At 34.6% G+C, this 24493-nt stretch overlaps 2 protein-coding genes and 1 long non-coding RNA gene across 9 annotated transcripts; 1 reads left to right on the top strand and 2 right to left on the bottom strand.

Annotated features, from left to right (window-relative positions):
- The first annotated feature begins 9865 nt into the window (after positions 1 to 9865).
- LOC112281099 (uncharacterized) lies at positions 9866 to 13838 on the top strand. Of its 6 annotated transcripts, none has more exons than XM_090249618.1 (9): positions 9866 to 10281; positions 10909 to 11143; positions 11296 to 11391; positions 11539 to 11792; positions 11937 to 12228; positions 12364 to 12755; positions 12907 to 13032; positions 13237 to 13323; positions 13447 to 13838. In XM_090249618.1, the coding sequence occupies exons 2-8, from the start codon at positions 10937 to 10939 to the stop codon at positions 13244 to 13246; spliced, it is 1377 nt and encodes a 458-aa protein (XP_090105744.1). In that variant the 5' UTR covers positions 9866 to 10281; positions 10909 to 10936; the 3' UTR covers positions 13247 to 13323; positions 13447 to 13838. The 6 variants fall into 6 exon arrangements, with proteins under 6 accessions (XP_090105744.1, XP_090105745.1, XP_090105743.1 ...); XM_090249619.1 differs by having other exon boundaries at positions 13237 to 13351; XM_090249617.1 differs by lacking the exon at positions 13237 to 13323 and having other exon boundaries at positions 12907 to 13236.
- A 2229-nt stretch (positions 13839 to 16067) lies between these two features.
- LOC112281100 (AT-hook motif nuclear-localized protein 7) lies at positions 16068 to 20025 on the bottom strand. 2 transcript variants are annotated; one of them, XM_024517282.3, is made up of 7 exons: positions 19884 to 20025; positions 18721 to 19251; positions 18498 to 18562; positions 18212 to 18343; positions 17763 to 17927; positions 17213 to 17390; positions 16068 to 16987 (listed from the first exon to the last, which is right to left on the bottom strand). In XM_024517282.3, exons 2-7 carry the CDS (start codon positions 19247 to 19249, stop codon positions 16824 to 16826), a joined length of 1233 nt encoding a protein of 410 aa, XP_024373050.1. In that variant the 5' UTR covers positions 19250 to 19251; positions 19884 to 20025; the 3' UTR covers positions 16068 to 16823. The 2 variants fall into 2 exon arrangements, with proteins under 2 accessions (XP_024373050.1, XP_024373055.1); XM_024517287.3 differs by having other exon boundaries at positions 18721 to 19243; positions 19884 to 20024.
- LOC149989373 (uncharacterized) lies at positions 19983 to 20452 on the bottom strand. Its single transcript, XR_016502548.1, has 2 exons — positions 20324 to 20452; positions 19983 to 20109 (listed from the first exon to the last, which is right to left on the bottom strand). It is a non-coding gene; the product is annotated as an uncharacterized LOC149989373 (long non-coding RNA).
- Positions 20453 to 24493: the final 4041 nt, after the last annotated feature.

Genomic DNA, 24493 nt, shown 5'->3' with positions numbered 1-24493 from the left:
AAATTAAAAGTAAATATTTTAAAAAATTTTAAAATAAATCTTAAATCAATTCTAAAGAAATTTTAAGAAAAATCTAAAAATAAACTATTTAAATCTTAAAAAACCGCAAGTATATTCTAAATAAATCATAATAATCCTAAAAAAATCCTTAATAAATCATAAAAAATCCTAAATGAATCCTAACCAAACTTCAAAAAATTCCAATAAAATTATATAAATTTAAATCTCAACAAACTTGGATGAAATTCTAAAGATACTTTATAAATCTTGATAAAATCCTAACTAAAATCTAATCATGCCTAAGATAATCTTAAAACCTCAATATCTATTGATTAAATTTTTAATCTTCCTTAAGAATTTGTACACATTGAAATTAAATTATAAAAAATAATCACAAATTTTTAATAAAGAATCTAATTCAATAATTGAGAAAAAAAAACTTAAATTATTGGATGTCAATTTTTTTCTTTCTCCAACATTGATATTGATCTTTTAGTTGCAATAATTCTTTATTAAATTTTTTACTTGGACTCAAAATTATAAAAATTGTTGAAAACAAAGTTCACAATCTATAAACAAAAAAAATCTTTAATTGAACAAATAGATTACTTAAGCTCAAAGAAACTCTTATCAGTCTTTGAAATCTAAATTTTGACCTTAATCCAATTAGATTTTAATAACTTTTGATCTATTCATTAGATCCACTACAAATTCAAAAGTCAAATTCTTAACAAATAAATGTATATTCATATAAATTTTTAATTATTAATATTTCAGAATTTTTAAAAAATATTTAAATATATAATTTTATTTTATTTAAAAAAATAAAAATACTGAAAACGCCTCTTATTTTGAAAGCTTTCAAAAACTCAATATTAAAAAAATTCACTCAAAATAAATCTTCAACCAAATCTTATCAAGTATTTTATTTAATCTTATTTTTTAATCAATAAAAAAAATGAATTTGTTGTAGGAACGTAGTATTTTATTGTAACACGACTATTAGGTAAAAGATTAAAAAAATATATATATTATAGAAGAACTTAATTAAAAACATTGTAGCAAATTATTTTAGAAATATAAATAATAATCAAGGAGGTAGTAAAAATAAAAAGTGCTAATGTTGCTTCTTTGCAAAATAGACTTCTATTTACTTTGTATGGCTATAAATGTCACAAATATACTATACATGAGACCAAAGAAGAAGTTTAACATATGAATTTCAACAAGAAAATTAATAAGAACTTAATTAAACCAAATGAGTATAAGATCAATTCCAAGAGAGATGAACTAGAGCTCTAAAAAATTTGTTATCAAGACTAAAGATCCCATTAGTGTAATGGAGTATGGATAAGATATTTATATTTTTGATACATAGAAATAGGTAATCGGAGCCATATTTTTGAAGTTTTTAGAATTGAAGCTAGGTTGGTGGTATATATAGAACCTACCATAAAATATTTTAGAAAAGGACTTAGGATAGTTATCTAGATAGAGTCTATTATTATGAATATTCTAAAAAGTTTCAATATAGTTGGACAAAGTATAAATAGGAGTGGCTAGGGCTATTTGGATTTCTAGTCAAGTATGGCTTCAGTCTCTTTCTTTTAGTAAAGTTTGATTTTATGCTTTTCTATTCAATTCTATTCATTCTCTTTTGCTATTTTCTACCTTATATATTCCATTTTATTTACTTCTATTTAGTTTTATTCTAGTCTATATTATTCTATGTTGTCACAAAATTCATATTATTATACATTGGAAGGATCTCAAATCTTAAAGATAATCCAATTTCATTTCACTTAGCCTTTATTTTAATATATATTAGGTATTAGAAAGCTTCTTTAGAAATTCTCATGTTACTTCAACATAAAACAACCTTAGGAAGCTTCTCAAAAAACTTCTTTAATCTTCTTAGATTTTTTTAGAATCTATTAGAATATTCTAATAATCTTCTAAAACCTTCTATTAGAATATTTTAAAAATCTTCTTTTTAGGTGTTTGTAACATCACCTTTCTTTCTAATTCCAAGTTCTACAAAGAGTATAAATTTTATATTTGCTTTCTTTATTATATATAATATTTTAATATTTGCTTCATAAAAAAATTATCTTAAAATAGATTTAGATTTTTTAAAATAGCATCAATAAAACTCCTATATCTTTTATGACATATTAATTAGATTTTTTGTTAGTTCCTACTTACATTTATTAATATTGTAACTATGCTGATGAATAAAATATTCTAACATGCTTCTTCTTTGTTGAGAATTAAGAATCTTTTCCATCTCATATTCCATATGATTATCTATTTTAATACAAGACAGTAATGGTTGTACTCTTCTTAGAATAATTAATTTTGAATAAGTTTCTAAAAGAGAAACATGAAAGCCTTAATATAGCTTTATTGATGTAGGTAGTTCCAATTGATAAGCCACTAGATTGATTTTCTTTTGAATACAAAATGGCCCTAGTCTTTGATAGTCCAACTTATTACAAGGCCAATTAATCTTGATATTTTATTGAAAAAGCCATGTTTTATTTCCAACTTAAAAAATAGAGGATTATTTTTAAAATTTATTTAAAGATGCTTTATGAGAATCTTGAGTTACTTATAAATAGAGCTTTAAAGTTGTTTGGAGTTGTGATAATTTTTTTGGAAGATCTTTAGCTATTAGATTTTCATCCTTTATTATATCTAATAAATCAAACTTTGGATGGTAAACACAATTGGCATAAAATGGTGTTTATTGAGTTAAAATATAAAATAATATTATAAATAAACCTTGCTAAAAGTAAATACAAGGTCCAATCATTTTATTGATAGTTGATGGTATATTATATATATTTTTCTAAAACTTAATTGACTTGTTCTATTTGACCATCAATTTGAAGGTGGAAGATAAAGAAAAGTTTAATATCTACTTTCAATATCTTAAAAAGAAAATTTTAAAACTTTGTAATAAATTCATATCCTCAATCAAAATTGGTTTTATCAAGTAGGCTATGATATCAATACATATATTGTTAAGAAAGAGCCTTGCCATTTTTTTTTTCAAAAATTACTATTTTATATGGAAAAAAATATACTATCTTTGGAAGTTGATCTAAAAATATATAGATGGTATCAAATGTAGCTCATGATAGCAAATCAATGATGAAATCCATTGATATTGCAGACCATGGTTACTTTGAAATTGACAATGGTCGTAGAAATTCATAAGGATAATAATGAGAATTCTTCGATCTTAAACAAATGTCATATGAAAGGGCAAAGTCCTTCATGGTCCTTTATATTTGAGGCCACTAAAAATCTCAAGATATAAGCTTCAATATTTTGTTAAATTCAAAATATCCTATCACTAAAAAATCATAATGAGATTGAAGAATACAAAGTCATATTGGTGCTTTTGGAATATATAAATGATCTTCATAATATAAAAGATCTTTCATAAACTTATACTTATTGTTGTCAAAGCACTACTTGATATTATGAATTTATGAGTCTTTAGTTGATGCTATACAAATTTATTTAAAAAAAACTTGAATCAACAAGTGTAACTATAAAAGTAGCACAATATATATATATATATATATATATATATATATATATTAAATTAAAAAGAGTGATATATTATTAATCAAAATTTCTTTCTTTGGCCTTTGGAGCAAGATATGATCTCTTTGATAAAGCTCTTAATAGTCTTTGCTACTTTTTAGATGATATATAATCACAAAATTAAAAGGAGATAATGACATATTCTAATAAGTTTGGTGGCATTTCAAAGCTCGAGGTGACATAAAATATTTCAGGTTTTTGTGATTTGTATATACATTCACAAGATATTAGTGAATTCTAAAAAGTATTAATATTTTTTAAAAAAATATATAATTGCAAGAAGCTCTTTATTAAAAAAATTATATTTAATCTCTGTAGCAAAAAACTTTTTAGAATAGAATGTAATTGGGTGAAGCTTTCCATCTTTTCCTACCTATGATAGTACAAGACTAATTTCATATGTTCTTCATATTCTTCAAGAATTTTTGAGTAGATTAAGGTATCATTAAGATAACAGATAATAAACTTATTCATGAATTTTTAAAAAACATCATTAATCAAATGTTGGAATTTACCTCCAGTAATTATCAATCTAAAAGGCATGAAATTATATTTAAAATATTGATACCTTGTCCATTCATCTCTTTTTTAAAGGGGATGGTACAATCATATGATCAATGTTTTGATAATATGGCTATATATTTTTTTTCAAAAATATCTTGAAATTCTTTATTCTACTTTGAAATAACTACTAGTGAGCTTACTTCTTTACTATGTGGAATTACATAAATGACAAATATTATCTCTTTCTTAACCGTCTTCATAAAAGCTCTTACTCTAAAAAATAAAAGCTTTTTTTTTTATTACTTCTTAATAAAATCTGAAAGAATTCTATAAGAAATTCAACTTTATAAAATTTCCAATCTTTAGATCAATTACATCTTTCTAACCACAAAAATGCTATAATATTAGGATTAGATGGGATTTTAATAATATTAAATATTATTTTATTATTAAAACTTTCAAATGATATTTTTAGTAATATGGTCTTATGATTAACATTACTTTAAGATAAAAGTTAACCATCTATTACTTCTACATGTATAGGTTTTAATTTTGTATTAAAGTTTTTTTATGAAGTTTAAAAAATTCTTCATCTAAAAAAGAAGCATATATTCTTGAATTTAATATGGCATTTGTTTGAAGTTTTTGTGGGTGAAGAAATAAACATATAATAAAACAACAAGCAAGTTGGGCAAAGAGAGGACCTTAATGAAATATGAAAAGTTGAAATATCTAACCACATGGTCTCCATTATGACTAGGCGTCTTCATTTTTTTGAACAATTATACTTTTAGTCCTAATTGTAAGTTTTTTCTTTGAAAAATTCTTAGATTTGTGGCCTTCTTTAACACAATATAAACATAGATCTTATTCAAATCGATGCTTCTTCTCCTCTACTATAAGAAGTTTGAACCGTATCGCATCAATTTACATATCTTTAATTTTGAAATATGGAAGTAATATATTTGTTGAATTAACAAAATACAAATTTTTAGTACGTTGCTTTATCAAAGTCTATGAACATTGATTTTAGTAACATTAAAGTAATTAATTATTATATTTTATAGTTTCATTGATATCTTCATTCACTATTTGAAAATCAAGCAATGATAGTAATATGTCTTTTATATCATTCTTTAGTTCTCAATAGAATTTGCTCATAAGAGCTTGTTCATTTCAATTGATGTTACAAGCCAATTGCCTAAAATCAGATGCATAAATCGATAGAGAGCGTGACTTTTGATGTAATGAACAAATCTTTGTTGTTGCCTATTGGACCTTGTCATATTCTCTAAATGCCTCCACAAATGCTTTTATAAAAGCTTCAAAGTTGCTTAAGATTGGAAATCTCTTCTCAAATAAAGGATCAAACAAAAATAAGACTTGCCTCGTAAACAAGGTTCTAACTAAATTAATTTGTAATTTTTTTGTTGGATAGTTCTTAAGTTGTAGAAAAGTTATCAATCAAATTTGATTAACAAATCCTTGGAACATCAAGTGTGTACCATTAAATATTTTTAGGAGACTAATTTGAAGCTCTTTATATTGTTGAATAGGTGAATTCTTTTTATTGAGGTACTAGAGCTATAACTTCCTTCAGTATAGAAGCTTCAGAAAGTGGTTACATTATAAGCTAAATTGCTTTAGGTCTTGCATGACCACAAAATCTTGCAAAAAAATTCTTCAATTTTATTACTTCTAAGAAATAAATCATGCAGTATGTTCATAATAACATCTAACTTGGACTCAAGAGACTCAACCATACCAATATCATTATCTCTAGCCATTCTAAAAGAATAAAAAGAAGTTTATAAATAATACCAGTTTAGAAGAAGGCACTATGCAACCTTTAAAGCACTTAGATGTCTTTAAGAAGAAGGATAATCTAGACTCTATCAAGAAGAATCAAGCTTTAGTATTGATAATTAGGTAGCCTTGACAAACTATCATGGATATTGAGGATCTCCTCAACCTCAAATCCAATTTATATTTATTATGAAGCTTTCTAAAAAGTTCTTATGTTGCTTGTAGATGAAACAACTTTAGGAAGCTTCTTGAAAAGTTTCCATATTGCTTGAAGATAAAGCAATCCTACAAAGCTTCTTAGACAATCTCCTTAATCTTTCTAGAACTTTTTAGAATCTACAAAAACCTCTTATTATAATATTTTAAGAATCTTCTTATTAGATATTTATAACAATAAATGATGCAAAATAAAATAGATAAGAAAAATAATTAATATAAAAACCTTTAGAAAGGAATTAAAAATAATTTGTAGCAAAAATTATTTTAAGAAACTAAGTTTTTTTTTCTCAAAGAAGATTGGTTGTAAACCAAAGACAAAATTACACCCTGAGGCACAAAATTGTGTATCTACAATAATTCTAAAGATTTTTTTATTGATCAAAGAATGGAATTTAAAATAAAATTAGAACAAGATTTTTTAGGTGGTACTTTTGAGTGATTTAAGTTTGTAATGATTTTGTAAAGGCTTTGCAAAATTAAGGTTTTTTTTAAAGCAACATTGATATTTTTAAAAATTATAAAAGATTTATATTTTAGAAAATTTTATAAGATTGGTAATTGATCTATGGGTGAAATTTTGCAATTGTGTAATCATAGTTGTATTAGATATATTTCATAAGTTTGAGCTTGAATGAATAATTGATTTAAAAATCATTAAAATTTAAGTATATTAAAGTTTCAAAAATTGGAGTTTAGAAGACTAGGGAAGGTTTCTAAGAACTGAAGCAATTTATTTATTGGATTAAAATACAATTTTTTTCAAGAATAGAAAACTTCATTTTCAATAACTTTTCAAAGATCAAAAGAAATTGGATGGTGAAATCAAAAGATACTAGTGTTGGAAGATTGGCATCAAGATTGGAAAAAGAAGGTAGCTAATATCCAAGCAGATTATGAGGTTTATCTTCTATATAGTAACTTTGATCTTCTTCAAATTCTTTGCACTTATTGTCAATTAAGTAATTAAGATATGTGAATATTTTGAAATAAAATCAATAATTTAATTGTTATTTATTGAGATTTCAATCTACTATAGGATTTTATTAAGATTTAAATAGGATTTAGGATTTGACTAGGTTTTGGTTTGTGTTTGGTTAAGATCTAAGATTTGACTTGGATTTGTGGTTTGACTAGGATTTAAGGTTTAAGATTTGTTTAGGATTTGATGAAGGTTTAATTAGAATTTTATTAGGATTTGATTAGAGTTTGATTGGAATTTACTCAATATGTATTAAAGTTTGTTTAAAGATTATTTTATAATTTATTAGAATGTAATAAGATTTATTTTGGATTTTTTTATATTTAAAAGAATGTACTTAAGATAATTGTAAGCTTACTTTGATTGTTTAAAGATGCCAAAGGGTGTTTTTAAACCTCTTGTATATTATTTTGGATTGTAAATCAAATTTCAAGGTAAGTTCTAATCCTTCCACAATCAAATGCTAGGTACAATTCTAAGTTAGTTTTTACATAATACAACAATTGATTTGTACCTCAAGGTTTGATTTGGATCTAGGTTTATAACCAATCCTCTCTAATTGTCAACATTTAGTTTCTTTTGATAATTTTTATTAAAAGCTATCGTTTTCTTCTACCTTAAGATGTCTATGATAATAATTTTACTTATCTATTTTGCTTTGTCTTGTTTATGTTCCTACAAAGTAAGTAGAAACCTATTTTATAAAAAGGCAACATTAGCATTTATTAATTTTACTACTTCTTTAACTATTATTTATATTTCTAAGATAATTTGATATTGTATTTTAAAATAAGATCTTTTAAATTGTAATGTTTTCTTTTCTCTTTTTTATCAATTAGCCATTGTCATATTATGTGTTGTCTTGCTTGGAAATGCACTCGACACCTAGTTGTGGAAGGTGAGGTTGTATTTCACAAACATCCAAAAAATCCTAATAGGTTTCACCTATATGAGAAGAATATAATTCAAATTCCAATTCAAAAGTACTAAAAAACATTCTTCTTAGTAGCCTCAATCACACATAAACCTCAATTACCTTGTTACTTTCATATTTAAGCAATTTAAATTTTTCTTATAAGCCCCAATCCTAATTAGTGAGCTTTAACCAGCTATAAATTCTAATCTAAGTGTCCACTTAATGTAAAATTTTGCATATAATTGTCAATGTAAGTCTTCTATATGCTTAAGAATTTTCAGCCCAATTGTGAAAAAACCTCCAAAAATTGCATTGATGTCACTTGGCTGCCAACTTGAAAAGTAAAGAAAAAATCTCAGTAGTGATTTCTCCTTCTCCAACTATTAACTTTGACTCAAAATTGATATGCAGCTTGATCTTTAAGCCCTTCAACACCATGCCAAATTTCACCTTGATATGACTAGTAGATCTCTAGATATCACAGAAACTCTACCCAATCCCAAACTGCCAACTTCCAAAACCCTCTTGTGCTAAAAACCAAATATCTCTAAACCACACCGTTAGATTATTACAAAATTTTGTATACACTTAGTACACCTAATAATCCAAACAATTTCAAATTTTGAACCATAGATGTTACACCCATTGCATGAACTAGCCTAAATTTCTAGCCCTAGTTATATTATATAAAACCCAAATCACCAATATAAACCTTGACTTTGAACAACAATTGCCAAGTTCTCAAAAATCCTACAAAAACAACGCTTATGCTCTTGGAAAGAACTTCAAGCTAGCTCTCAAATCCTAATCTTTGATCTCCAAATGAATCCATAATTTGCCCTAGGCGGTCGTTTTAGGGACCAAAGGTCTAATTTTGACCCTGTTTCACAAAAGGTCGACCCTCGGGTATCAATCTAATCTATCCTTTAGCCCAATCCTACTCTCAACTTAACTCTAGTATCAATCATACCAACCATTTACTTCTTCTACCCTGATTTTAATAATTTTTGGCCTTTCTAAGGTAATAAAAAAGTTTCTATATCCTAGGAGGTAAAAATACTAACTAACTTTTATCTACTTGCTATTAAGATAAGAAAATAGGCTAAGAGACTTTAATAAATGCTTTATTAAAATATTTTGAATTTTTGTTGAACTAATATAATAGAATATTAATTAAAAAATAATTTTTAGTCATATTTTCACTATATAATCGTGTCACAATAGGACACTTTGTTACAACAGAAGAATATAATTAGATATTTTAAATAAAATATCATTAATAACTTATTCCAAATGGTTTATTTATTATTCATTTATCATTAGAGTTTAGCTAGTATTTAGGGTCATCAAATAATCCATTACTTTCTAACATATTTATTAGAATATATGCTTGTATTTATAAATATATGTAATTATTTAAATACTTATTTGAACAACATAAATTGAATATGATTTTAAGAAGGATTTTACATAATAATTATACCAATATTGATTTAATGAGTTTAATGCATAAATGTAAATAGAAACAAATGTTACATAAGTTGTTTTTTCAATGAAGATAAATAAATCATAACAATTTTTTCTAGCATCAGTGTATTGTACATAATTTGTTAGTTTGTTTGTTTTAGTTTTTAATTTTATTTTTGTATTCAACCGCTCCAACGGAATATTTGAAGTATGTGTATTCCATCTTTTGTATCCATTGATTGTTACTTTTCATCAACTACATCCCTACAAACAAATTTGCAAAGCTTTAGTCTCTATGGGGTGAAATGCATGATAAGACACCCTTGGATTTCCCCCTCACCATAATTAAACCAAACCAATGTCCAGTGAGACTTGAAGTGTAAATGCTCTCCTTGCTTTTTGAACTCTATTGTGTGTTCCTCTCACCTCAGCTGGCCACTAATTAAAGTTACGATTCCCTACTCATTTATCGCACACGATTGTGTTGTAGATGACGTGGATGCAGTACTGCTACGATTCTGCAACGATGGCAATTGCTTCGGAGGCACACACAAATCACAACACAACGCACATGAATCTTGAAGGCGCCTTCTCGAGGAACTTGATGCCGAAGATTAGGTGATCTGATACGGTAATGGGAGTTGCAGCTTCAAGCAAGTTCTCAAACGATTCGATATGCTGCACTGCTTTTAATGTTGCGGAGATCGAGATGCGACGGAGCGGCGGAGACGTGGTTTGATTTGCAAATTGCCTGAGATACGGTCGGAGAGAGGTGAGCTCTTCCCCTAATGAGGCAGAGTAGTGTGCTTAGGCCTGGATCTTGCTTTCGCTTCACATGTCTCTCTTGCAACTGCAGCATGTGCAAAATTTCGCTAGATTTTTGCTTCATCCATCTCCTACACCAGTGCAATGCTGCCTCGCATTTTAGGAGCAATTGATGAGAAACGATTGTTTAATCGGCGCTCGCCGCGCATCCCCGGAAGCAAATGCAGATTCGCATAGCGTGCAGTGATCGGCCGTGCGGCAACTGCCTCTATTAGTCCGAAATTTGGATGGATTTTTCAGCGCTTCTATTTTGAAAGAGGAGAACACGTGTAGTGTTTTAGAGTACTCTCTTGTGTGGAGAATTATCGAGTTACTTGAAAGGCTCAGGCACGGAGGAGGGGTTGGGAAATTTCGAACGTTGAGAATTTAGTTGTCCCATGTGTAGTGCAAACCTAAGAAGAATTGATATAACTGATAAGGTTGTTGCATTGAGGAATTGACTTCTCTATATCTCCCCTGACCTACCTCTATTTGATTTTACTTACATTGCATACACACGAGTTTCATTCTCGTGGTTATGTTGGGTTTTCTTTTCCAGCTCATGTTCTCATCCTCATGAATTTTCGTATTCTAGTGCAAATGAGAAATTGAAATTCTCAGCGATGGCGTCCAGCTTGTTCATTCCCACCCAGAGCCTTCTTCCCACTCGAGAATTTTTTGTCGCTCTTCCTAGAATGCTTCCTCGCCATTATTCTCTCGTCATCCACGCTGCTAAACGCTCTACTCCAAATGCCACGCCTCCCGTGCACCGCCCTTCCATTACCTCCATTGTTAAAACCCTGACTGCTGGCCATGTCTCTGTCGTCCAGGTGAATTCTTTTTTCATTAAATAATTCATTTCGCATTTATGCAGGACTGCAATAAGGACTATTTGATTTCCGTTTGCTGCTCTTTGTATGGTTGTTGTGCAGAATTGGAGCCCGTATACTCAGTTCATGTTTTTACCTTGCCGTTTTCGTAGGCTCTTCAGCGCCAGGCGCCATATATGAGGCAAGCTGATTGGTTTGCGCTTTTGGCAGCCCTTGGGAAACAAAGCAAATGGACGCTCATTCTTGAGGTGGTTGCCAGCAGTTACCTTTCTCAAACCTTTCCCTTTGTCTAGTCTTATCAACATGCTGGATTGAGAAGAATTCTGAATTACTATACAAAGGCCTTGGTAAATGTGTTATGAGAAAAAGCTTGATTTACTTTGAATTCATTGCAGACTTTCAGGTGGATGCAAGAACAGAAATGGTACAGACTAGACAATGGATTCCATTCCAAGCTTATTGTAACCATGGGGAAGGCAAAGCAGCTACGGATGGCTGTGTGGTTCTTCAAGGAAGTGAAACGAAATGGTCATCGACCTGACACGTCGTTGTATAATGCACTTATAACTGCTCACCTTCAAGCTGAAGACAAGAGGATAGGGTTTGCAAAGGCTTTGCAGCTCTTCGAAGAAATGAAAACAAAAGCCAAGTATGTGTATTTTCTGGGGACCTGCAGTTAATTTTTTGTTATTTTCTCCCTTCACAAGACCTCAATTCATCGATTGATAATTGAACGTACAATTAAAGGAATTTGTTTTTTTTGTTTTTTAATTTTTTAATTTTTTATTGACAGTTGCAAACCGGATTTGGTGACATACAACATTCTTCTGAGGGGGAGTGCACAAGTACGTGACATCCTCCAAGTGGAGCGATTCTTCGAGGAAATGGAGGTAGAGAAGATACATCCTAATCTAATATCATACAATGGGGTCATTGGCGCTTATGGCAAGGCTGGAGACTTGGTGCAAATGGAAAAGACGTTGTTTACCATGAGAATCCTGAAACACATAAAGCCTGATACCGTGACGTCTAACACTCTCATTGAATCTTATGGCTACGGGCGGGACTTCGTTAAGATGGAGCAAGTGAGTGTTCAATCTCAGAAATGGAATACCGTATATTTCAGTCATTTTTGGACACCCCCATGTGTCTCTACTACAAACCTAGAATTGTAAATAATAACTTGAAATCTTAGTTTTATTGAACTTGTGACGATACAGGTGTTTAAGAGCATGACAGCTGCCAAGAATAAACAAACTAGTAGACCTGACGCGAAAACTTATAACATCCTAATGGCCAGTTATGCTCGGTTAGGTGAGGTGGGAAAGATGGAATGGTCATGCAGCAGGATGGAAGCCGCAAATTTCAAGCTGAATCTTCGAAGTTATGAGATACTTATGACTGGATATGGTGAGGTCGGCGCGATTGCAAGTATGAGCGAGTGCTTTTATCAAATGCTGCAGGCTGGCATGCAGCCTCAGAAGTCCACACTGAATGCAATGCTCAGAGCATACTGTAAGCACAATTGCTTCGAAGAAGCAGAGGAGCTTTTGAACGACGCCTTGGGGTGGCAAACCCGTCCGCGAACGTCATCGTACCTGATTCTCTTGAGGTGAATTCTTATTCATCCCTTCACTGTGAACATCATTTAGAATATGCAGTGCTCCATCTTGGGAATTTTCAGACTAAATATCTGCAGTCAGGGAACGCTCACTGTTGTACTTGCGGATTTGAGCTTAATGTGTATGGTGATGAACTTGCAGGGCCTATGCCAAAGAGAGGCGATCAAGTGACGTAGAGATGCTGACGGAACGCATGGCAAAAGTTGGTATTGCACCATGTGCAGCTACATTTTTAGAAGCTCTTGAATCGTTCAGCTTGTCATGCGGGTATGAGGAAAAACTAACAGAATCTGCTGCGGAGGCTCAATCAGATGGTGAAGATGAAGAAGATGCTTTTGATGCATTTTAGAGCAATAAAGCATCTGCTTCCCACACACTGGCTTTCTCGAATAGTGATTATTTGAAATAGTCGTTCGTGATCTTTCCCCACTTTTTGGTTATACTGCGTGCGCCTGGTCTGGACATGCTCAGGTACAACTAGCTGGAATTCTACAGGTACTCAGGAGTGACCATCGAGTATTGATGTATCGACTCTCCCCGCTCTAGAATTACAAGAAGGTCGTACTTCGAAGTTTCTAGTGCCGCGGTATATTATGATATTTAAACGCTTTCCTGTCTTTGGTTTAAACCTGAAAATGTGCGGGTATACAATTATTGACCTGCGGTTTGCTGTCTTTGCAGATTCCATGATGATCAGAAAATCAGTTGTCACCTGTGAGAGATAAAGCCTCACGCCTTTGCCTCCGTCTTCTGCTCATAACCCTCCTTTTAGATCGCGTCCACCGAGCAACTCCAGGTTTTGATTGTGTCCAGCCGCTACCAAATGCGAAGCTTCTGCACTAGTGCGCTCATGATTTGCATGTCGAACAATATCGTTTAGGACATTAACATTGTGTATTACCTTCGTAAATATTTCGCATCTGATATTGGCATGTGCCTTGCTGCTAAGCACCTCTACATTTACACCAGTGTCCAAGCTGCAGATCGGCGGGAAACGAAATATGCCTAGAGTGGCATCCAAATCTTAGGTTTCATCCAAATTTCTGTAATTGAATTGGTGCGGTACAATTGGAGCCCTTGTGTACTTGTAAGCTGATCACACTCAGTTCCAGACATCTGATCCTGCATGACAGCCTTTTAAAATGTTCTTCATTGCTCCTCACGTGTATGTATGTATCGTGTTTGAAGTTTACAACCACTGAACTAGAGCTATTAAATGATTTTGAAACCCAACCAGCATCTGAACGTTGTATTTTATCGTCATACCCGCAAACATTAACGAGAATTGCCTGAAAAGAGATGGTGGGAGGTTAAAGGAAGCGTACTGAAAAGCAGAACTGTTAGGGACGCAACAGCTTCTGCCGAAAGCAGCACTGTGAAGAATACTGAAGCTCGGTTCCGCAATTAACAAACTGTAGAAGAGTTGCTAACGGCCTGGTTGCGGGTAATTGCAGAAAACATTAAGACGCTTCTGTAGTCTTTCAGATAGAGGCAATGGGATTTAGACTTACTCCTAACCAGTCGCTCAGGGACCGAAGGCATTCAAACCAAGTGTGAGGATTCCTTCCATCCACGAGTAGGCCCATTAGAGGATCTAGTCATTCAAGAACAACCAGAGGGAGAAGGACTACCGGATCAACGGAAAGTAGTCATCGAGATCATTATGGCAATAGAACATGAAAGATGTTCATCCGCGAGCACACCAAATGGACGTGAATTGCGATCAGAGAGAAAATGCTGTCAACGACATCATCTACAGGAGAGAACAAGGACGGTGGGGATGTTAGGATGTCGACTCCTTCCCTCCATTTCGGTAGGTTCCGAGCACCCAATTATACAATACGTGCACAATAACTCATGAGATCATTGAATCGTGTTTAAGTCCCTTCCAAGTCTTCCCGTAATTAGCAGACTGATGCGAATTGCAGCAGAATCGGTCGAGAGACATGAAGAGAGCTACAGAACCTTTAGGAGGTGACAGAACTGGACGAGATATTCTCTTCAACCAAAATGGATTACAGGGTTTGGCGTTTTTGTTGTCATTTGGCTAATCTAAGCTTAACACAAACTTGAATATGGTATGAGCGTGTTCTCCTCTGCGGACGTGCTTCTTCCAACTTGCTACCTTGCTTCATGAGAACCTTTTGGCTCCATGGCCATCGCCATGCATATGTACAGCTCTTTATTTATGGAGAAGCCTACTAGAGAGTACACTCAATGCTCCATTTACAATAAACTTGAGTCCAAAAAATGTACGCTGCTTTTTCTTTTTTCGATTTAGTCAAGCAATTATCAAGTGCCTAAAAGAAAAATCGGGTACTCCCTCGAACGTCAGCCCTGCTTTGCCATCGCTACACTGTCCTCTCCAAAAGGGGTCACTGTAAGAAGAGTACTTATAAAGGCAGGGTTGGATGATGAAGATTGCTGAAAAGTGCGTTAACTGTTTCTCAATCTAGGATGTGTCAGTAATGGTACATACATTCACTAGCATTGATAATGACGGCGTGCTTGTAGTACTTAAGATGTGAGGCCCAACTCTGTAGACGTAACTGAGGATACTCCTGCAGACATGCACTGTAGGTGAAAGAGGTTAAGTAAATCTACAGACATGAATGACACCCAAATACATCTCACCCGGATACCAACCCTTCGGGTATATGTCTCTGTATCTGGATACGGGTGTCTTCATCAGAGACCCATTGGTTCTGTGCGTAATTTCAACTCAACTCGGTCCATCATGAAATGTATTCACGTCAATGACTTGTGGTACTAGATTTGGCAACTGTATCCAAAATTTCAGTACGATTCCAGGCTCCGAACTCGTTCCAAACACTGAAGGGAATACTGGTACACTACAGAAAGGGAAATGTTGAAAAACACCTGTAAATGCAATACAAGTAATAGACTGTCTTGAGGAAAGATAATTTCACTTAATCACAGAACTGATAGAGGACAAGTTCCAAAAAATGAGTTTGAAACATATATAACTCTCTCGTCTGTGTTTCAATGAAACACTCATGATCCACAAAGAAAGAAAGGGCAATACTAAAATACCACAGGAAAAAACTATGATGCCATTTGTCCATATTCTTCAGTAGAAATCTATGGATGACAGAGAGATTCAACACAAGAACTCTGGACAATGAATGATTCGCAGTTAACTGCCTTATCGATAAAATTTGGATCCAGTGCAATGCCAGATAATTCAGATTTCTCGTCCACGAGTTTCTGAAAATAATTGGAAAAAAAAAAAAAAAAAAAAAAAAAAGCTGCATCGCACAGAACTTTTGTAAATCACAACAGAGTGGAAATAGCCCAAGTTGGCTCTTAGTTATGAAGGACTTATCAGTAGACATCCGACATCGACTGGTTCCTACTTGCAGCGAAGGAGAAACTCGGATCCAGTTACAACATTTGATGCATGTAAACAGAGGATCCTGCATGGAACTGTGAAATGCCTCCATTAGGTATGTAAAGTTTCACGGCACACAGCATCTCGTCATTGTTATATTCTCGAGATAGGCGCCACGCCAGCTCTAAAAATAAGCATCAAATTTGACTCCACGATTAAATGTTCAAACACTCGTAAACCTGCAGCTGATGGGTAAGGATTCAAACTGACTATTGCGTTTGCAGCTGATTACAGAATCCACTACAGCTGGCTTTCGGGGACTAACTCAACTCTTTCGCGCACCTGATTTGGCTTCCGAAAACTCAAAGGTTGTATTCACAGATAGCCTTCTGTGAAGATCTTTTTAAAATTAAAATAAAAAGAAAGAAGAAAAAGAAGAAGATGAAGCAATAATCTTACATATCTTTCGTCCACCAATTAATCAATGATGGCAGCGGTGGGAACTGCGATCTGTAATGGTCCAGATGACAGCTTGCAGCAGCCAACATCATAGATAAATCAGATCATTTGGGTTCACTATAAAAGCCTCGGCACTGCAAATAGCCCATTTCTAGTTCAGAAAATGGAAGGCCAAAAAGTTTGTAGAAACGATTGGGTCCAGTTCGAAACAGAAAAAAACATTAAGTCTTTCTGTTTGAACTCAATTTCATCCTCCTGGCAAAGAGATGTTTATATCAGTCCTTCTACCATCTCCTGGAACAGCAGGCTGCCAGCCTGCCATGGGTTGGAACATGCTCATAACTTGCGGCCTCTGTACAGATACTTGGCCAGTCGGGGGAGGGACAGGTGATACCTGCCGAGGACCAAGTGCTGCAACCATACAGTAGTCAGATCAGACTTAGATGCATGTCGGCAAACAATTATTTATAGCTAGATGCACTCCCATAGTAGAACACGAAAACCATGCTCGTTGTAACTATCAGCAGCATAATTTCTGCAAAAGAAGGGTGAAGAGCTGAGGTATATACAGCACTGAACAGAAACCAGTACATACACAGCCACATGAAAGCCAACCTCTAGTCCATAAGTGCATACCAGAACTAGTTTTAGGTTCTGATCTTGCCGTTGGAGGACGTTGACCTCCAAGTGCTGATCCAGGAGTAGACCCTGGAGCAGATCCAGCTCCAGATGAACCTCCTGGAGTAGAACCAAGTGGCGACTCACCTTTCGCTTGGGCTTTAAAGGTGTCAGAGAGGAAACTCGCAACAACCACCTGTGGCACAACAAAAAAATAAGATGTAATTAAATTGTGCAACTGCTAACATATTACATGAAAACAGGAATTTTTTTAAAAATGATGAAGAAAGATAAAATAAAAACCACTAGTAAATATTACTCCACTTTAACAACGGATTTTTTTAATTCTCTGATATCAGTGGTTATTAGAGCTCCTCTAGGAAATAGGAGAATCTTCTATCATCTCTCTATATGGAATGGATATAATTTTATCACGAAAAGGTTATGCATAAACCACCCGATCGAGATATAAGAAGCACCTTGATGGGATCGGCTCTACTATCAATTAGCAGGTAGAATTTATTCTGGTGTTAAGAAGAATTCTTAGGAGTAGAAACATGTCAGGTACCTGTATGGGAGAGGCTGCGGTTAACATTCCAGCAACACCTCCACCAATAACTCGCCCATCACTTCCAGCTAAAGAAACACTCAAACCCCCAGTTCGTTGCCGTGCACCACCTCCAAGTTCCGTAGACAAATAAGAACCCGTCAAAGAAAGTATCTCATAACGACCCTGCATGTCCGAACGACCATTTCACCATATGATTACATAATTAACAGTGCATGTATTCACAATGTAAAATGTAAACCACATATTGATGAAGGCACTAAACCAATGCTGTAGCATGTCGTAACAATCCTCTATGTAATCTGAAGGTACATTTACCTGCAGGCACCCCCATATTCCATTAGGAAAACACAGAAAATGTAGAAGAATCTGCAGAAGTTTATGCCATCAGCATCTCTCCTTGTGCAATGAAGCACATCTGATAATAGAGCATGAAGGTGAAAGCATACCTCATATGTCACAGTGCCTCCTGAAGATGACTGCTGACGCAATGTGACATTAGAAATGGCACCATTGGCTGACAACACACACATGGCACGTGGACCATGCTGAGCAAACTGCATGATTCTTGTAGACACATCCTGCAGCAGGAACACAATTCTGAATAACCTACGATTTAATTCACGATCACGTCAGTACATTACGAATACTTGAATTTAATATATAAGACCCACTATGCCCGACGTAGTAAAGAATAAGGAATTCGAAAAGGAAAGAAGGAACTAGAATTTGTACCTCCCCAGTGCTCACAGTCAGTATGTGGGGCGTAAAGCCTTGCCCTGTGCCCGCTAGCACAACTCCTGAAGCACCAATAACAATTCGAGTATCATCAACGACAGGAGCATGTCACAAGTCAAGGTAACCAAATTATTAAAAAGAGAATGGTGTTCAACTCACGGTATGCAATCCAACCCCGCTATTCCAAACGACATACTACGCTAAGTGCGGGAGATCTTACCAAGAGCAGCCAGTTGTTGCTTCTTCCCAGAGCCTGGTGGACGCCCTCGTCCTCGTTTCTCAGGAGAAGGCGTATATGGAGATGATGAGGCAGGCATTAATGCTGGAAGAACAGGATAAACAGATCCTAGAGCTCCAGAAGATAGTTCACCACCTGTTGCAAATTTACGAGGTCTTCCTCTCTTTCTCTTTGGAGGCTGCTCACCCCGGGTTTCACCCCCAGCTCCAACAATCGGAGTTGCAATCATGCCCATGTTTATCCCTGAGCTTGACGGCGGCCGTGCAGCAATTATTGAACGTGGATGAGGACCTACTGGGCCGGTCTCGAAAACCGATGTGCTCATACCTGGTGCACCAACCTGTGCACCTTGTGACAGAGAAATAGCTGGTAATGATGATGGAGGTGGCTGGTGGCGGACTAGCGCGGGTGTGTGCAACCCTTGCGCAAATCCACCAGCCATTCCTCCTCTTTGAGGGCTACTCATGCCTTCGATCCCTGGGCGTTGCGAAACGTCGGTTGGATCCTGCATTTCTATCACGAAATGAAGCTCAATCCATTGCAACTCCCCGAATCAAAACACGATTCCAGGAGTCACGTGATGCCATTTTGAGAAGGAGCAAAGTGAATAACAGGTATCCTTTGTAAATAACGGCATATCCTAGTAGAATGTTTACGACTTTGTTATATTAAATGCACCATCACGACAAACATACAGCGCAATTTATCCGATTCATGATCAAGGTGTAATTTGACTGTTACGAAGATCTATACAGGAAGAACTGGCTTTTCATCACATTTATTTTCATTCACAACAGCAGGTGAGTGATCACTGCAAACGTTTCAAAACAAGAATTTTAAGAAGCTCAATTTTCAACTCCGCTGGTATGGGTCGCATTCAGAAGCATGAAAGTGCCTCCGACGTTGCACTGGAACGGTGAAGCGCTCGCAAGCGGACAGTAACGTGGAACTACAAGAAAGTGAACTGCAAATTTATCAGCAATCGCCTCGGTCCTCGCAGTACAGGCTCCCAATCATGATCAGCTGGGCGAGTTAACGCTCTCAGATAGTTGGCCCCAGTAATACTCCATTCTTTCTCGAAGCTACTACGCTCCCTTCCTTTCTCTACTAGCACTCTTTAGAAGTACATGTTCAAATTCACTTACTTGATTCTGAAGAGATCTTCAGTTACACGAATAATAAACGGATCTCTTAGCGAAGTTGATTCCTCTTTTGCCCCGTGAGCAATGCCACTAAGGAGGCACTTTTTCCTGACAGCTTGACTGACAACTTCTGCCCCTCAATCCTCCAGCTGAGCATCAATGTCCCGCACCAAGTTCGTATCTATTTTCCTCCAGCTACAGCTCCGTCGTCATCGTCTCCAGCACTGAACTAACACACAAATTAACACGAAAACAACCACTAGCAATAAGCATGGAATTCAGTCACTGTGACTGAAACTGTATATCGCACTTCTTGCAAGACTCCAAATCAACTTGGACACTCCGTTACCACACAAACTCCCGGAAGCCCTTCATAAATAAACACTGCTTCTCTTTGTTAATAAGCTTCATAATCGCTTAGTCGTTTAGCTCGTAGGTCATACGCTGAAGCGATCGACAAGGCATTTGAAGGGATCATTGATCGTATGCTTGTCGCTCCCGAAATCAGTCATGCTGGAGCATCCTCGACCGACACTTGAAACTCCACGATCAGAGATCGTTCCAGAATACATACCGGTGTGGACTCCGCGACGCAAGGTTGACCAATGCTTCTTTGAAACTGTAGCCAGGGTTTCTAGACTTCTTTCGAGGGAAAGATATTTACAAACAACACACTCTCCTATCTGGTTTCTACGTCTGGGACAAACAAAGCTGCTCAGCTAGAGAACTCTTGACCAGGTGGGAAGTTCAGGAAAAAGCGATGGCTTTAGTGAACGTCTGAAATAGCTTCTCTCACTATAAACTGAGCACCTATCCAATACACGACAAATGGCTTGGATTCAGCAACGTCAACAGCAAGTAACCTCATCTTACAGTGATAACTCTCTCCTCCTCCAGAGCCCGGACTGAACTTCAAGGACAGACGCATTATTATTTCAGTAACTGAAAACTCATACGCACAGTTGCAATTCTGATACTCAATCAGCGCCTTGTTTCTGCCGTAGCCCTAGTTCCAGAGAACCTCCTCAACCACCGATGAAGTGAGTTCCCGTGTAATCCCGCTTAAATTTGCTGAGACTACAAACAATCCCTCCTCCGACCGTCACACCTACAGTCGCAAAACATTGCCAGCACATAATATCAGCAAACATGAAAACTTCGTAAAAATAATTATACAAAAATACAATAAACAATAAACAGAAAAAGAAAAGTTTAAACAATGTGTACATATTTTTAACAGAACCAAATACAGACTCGCTATGGCGGCGACCCTCTCCTTCTCTGCACTTCCATCAGCTCCCAAATCTCAAATCGCGGTGGCTGTCTTTCTTTCCACGCCCAGTACATACACTCACATACACACAAACACGCTTAACAAATGCAGACGCTCTCTGGCAAACTTCCGTCGCTTGCTCCTGACCCTCTCCAAGGCCCACCCTCCGGCACAAGGAACACGATGCTAGTCTCAAACAGACAACTCACTTACGCTTCCCCACCTCCCTTCACCTTGGCAAGGCCCACCTTTCCGGCAATTGCAGCGTCGAGCCCAATCAGATGACGGCGACGACGACGACGACAAGCATCTGCTCATAGAACGAGGAAGCTGCGCAACAGCATGGCTGTCAGGATTTCGTTCGTAACTGATCCCGTCGGCACAAGCATCAGCAGCGGCAGCATCAGTATCAACGACGACGACCACCACCACCCCGCGCAGCACAAGCCCCCGCGCATTATCGTAATTTTCATTTCTGTCATCAAGGGCGATTCCGGCACTGCCTGTATTATCACATTTTCATAATGTTACGCAAATTTTCGACCCCTCCCTCCCTCCCTCTCTTGGCATTCCGAACGCATAGGTACCATTTCAGGTACCTGTGACGTGGATGATAGGTCGGTACACGTCAGCATGCCCATCTATCTCTCTCCCGCTTCCGCGTTGCCAAGCTGGTGTGCCTCTATCATCGTTTCCAGGCTCCTCTTCCACAGCCCCTCTTGGTTCTCACACGTTCCTCAACGTTCATGAATATAAAAATATATTTCACACATTCTTATGAAGTCGAAACTTGAGCTACCGTAGATTAAGTCTACGGTTACTGCACTGATGGTTTAATATTCGGTTCACATTGAGATTCCTCATCTGCGAATTTTCTACCTGAACTCTGTCTCCCTATCTAGAACCCCCATATACGCATTAAAATACAAACAGAAGCATCCAGAATAGAATCATGAGACCCTGATACCATTCACTAAATGAAGCGCTACAACCGCGTTCATACAGTGGAAATCTGCCATCGCATTCCCTTCCTGACACGTCTGCAGCCCACCTTATCGTGCCATGTCATCAATGAAGTGCAGGTCGAAAAGAGCACTGGCGGTCTGAGTCTCCACATGGTCAACTCCCACGGGGGGGACTTCTGAAGCTTCACTGACAAAGGAGCTCTTGATTGAAGGGGAAAGGAGCCCACAGTTGAAGGGGGTCCGAAGCAAAGGCCAAGCTGGTCCCTGTTCACACGAGGTCATTCGAAAATACAAGGGCTCCGATTATCGTGTGTGAATACGAAAAGTGGAACATCCCTCCCTCCCAGTCTAGTCTGGAAGCTCTTGATGCAGGGGACAGGATTCGATGCCTGGGCGACCAAAATCATGGGTTCAGCCTAATTCTGTTGGCTCGTTTTACCTCAAATGGGGCACCTCAATCAGTGCCCTAATTCTTGTAGGGATCGTCTGTTTCGGGGCACAATTGATGCTCCCGCGTGGGAACTCTGTGGCTCACATCTCAGCACTAGTTGCCACCCATTGTGTCCATTGGGGTTGAAAGTAAATTTGAAATTTATGAATTCCACAACTGAGTTATCATTGGCTCTTATGTACTAATTATTGTCTTTTCGAAAATTGTGAATATCCTTGATGTTTGCAAGAACTATGTCCAGTAAAATACAGTTTACAAGAATTGAAGCCAAAAAGGAATCTTGAATATTTTATGATTCTAACCCCAATAGTCCTAACTTCAACATAACATATACTGAATATTATATATATATATATATATATATATAGTATTTTAAAATAAGTATTTTTATTTTTACATTTTTTTAAGAGTATTTAATAGACAGTTGTATAGGTATGAAAACTTACATCTCATCATAAAAAGTCAAAGAATTGGTAGTATTTTTCTTTGAAAACCAATCATTGTACATGAATGTGTTGACAGCTAACTTATGAGATTATGTGTATATCATCTTTTCATAGTCCATTAAAAAATCACCAACTGATAGATAAATTGATTTGATTTTAAAAGAGATTTGATGAAATTAAAATGTGTGTACATAATATGAAAACCTATGATTTTATTGGAAAGAATTTGCTATTGACATTCACTTTGTATATAGATGGATTTGTGACTAACTATTTTCCATAGTATAATTATTCTTTCATTAATTATTATTATTTAAATTTAAAATCACCTTATTTTGTTAACATCTTCTATAAATATTTGATATTCAAGTTTATTATATTTAGGATGTAAGATATTCATAAATTATAGTTGGTTAACAAATTTTGAAACCTAAGTAAGTTATCACAAAATATCAGATAAATAACAATTATGCATTCTTGTATTGACAAGATACAAAATTTTGAGCAAGAAATAAATGGAAAAATATAACTTTCTTTATCTGTTTTAAATTATACATAATATAAAAACACTTAAGATTTGTTTAATTGTCTAATAAATACTTATTATTGAACTTTAATAAAATCTTAATTTATTATATGAATCTTATAACTAGGTTTTATTGTATTGTTTTAAAAAATGTTACAAAAAATATATTTAATCATAAAGTATCAATATAAATAAAAATTACTAAAATTTTATTTCAAATAGATTATACCAAGGTATTTTGATTATTTAGCAGTAAAATACACAACATTATTTTAAACTTATAAAAATCATGCTTTAATATTTATCCAAAAATGTAAGTATATGTTCCTTAAATATCTAAGAAATTTAGAATTTTAAAGAATATAAATTTTAACATATATATATATATATATATATATATAATATAGAACATAGTATGTGTATTTTTTTGTGTGTTATTGTAGGGTTTTAAAAAAATAAAGATATTGTAATACGTTGATTTTCTAATCCAAAGTTATACTTTTTATTTAAAGAAAAAAATTATAAGTTTTGGCTTAACTTACTAGTTTATTATTTTTTTATGTTTTTTTATATATGTTATGGTATTTTTTTTACTTCTAATATGTATTTTTTTAATTATTTTTTATTTTTATTATATATGTTATGGTATTTTTATACTTCTAATATATATTTTTAAAATTTTATTTTCTATAATAATTTTTGATATTAGTATTGAAAATAAATATAAAAAATAGAATTGGAAGCATTGGTTGCAACTGCAAGCAAAGCTAACACATGCAAGAATATTCTTCTTGTTGATCTTCTTCACAACGCTTCTATTACAAGGACCAATAGTATTTTTTTTTTTTTTTTTTTTTCCTCCATTTATATTATATTTTAAATCTTAAATACATATTAAATCTCAAATATATAAAAAAATTCTACTTTCTTTTAAGTGTTTATTTAAATTTAG

Source organism: Physcomitrium patens, chromosome 4 (genome assembly GCF_059467195.1).
Source record: "Physcomitrium patens ecotype Gransden chromosome 4, ASM5946719v1, whole genome shotgun sequence".
Taxonomy (NCBI): Eukaryota; Viridiplantae; Streptophyta; class Bryopsida; order Funariales; family Funariaceae; genus Physcomitrium; species Physcomitrium patens.
The sequence above is the reverse complement of the archived record's forward strand: the minus strand, read 5'-3'. Positions and strand labels throughout refer to the sequence as shown.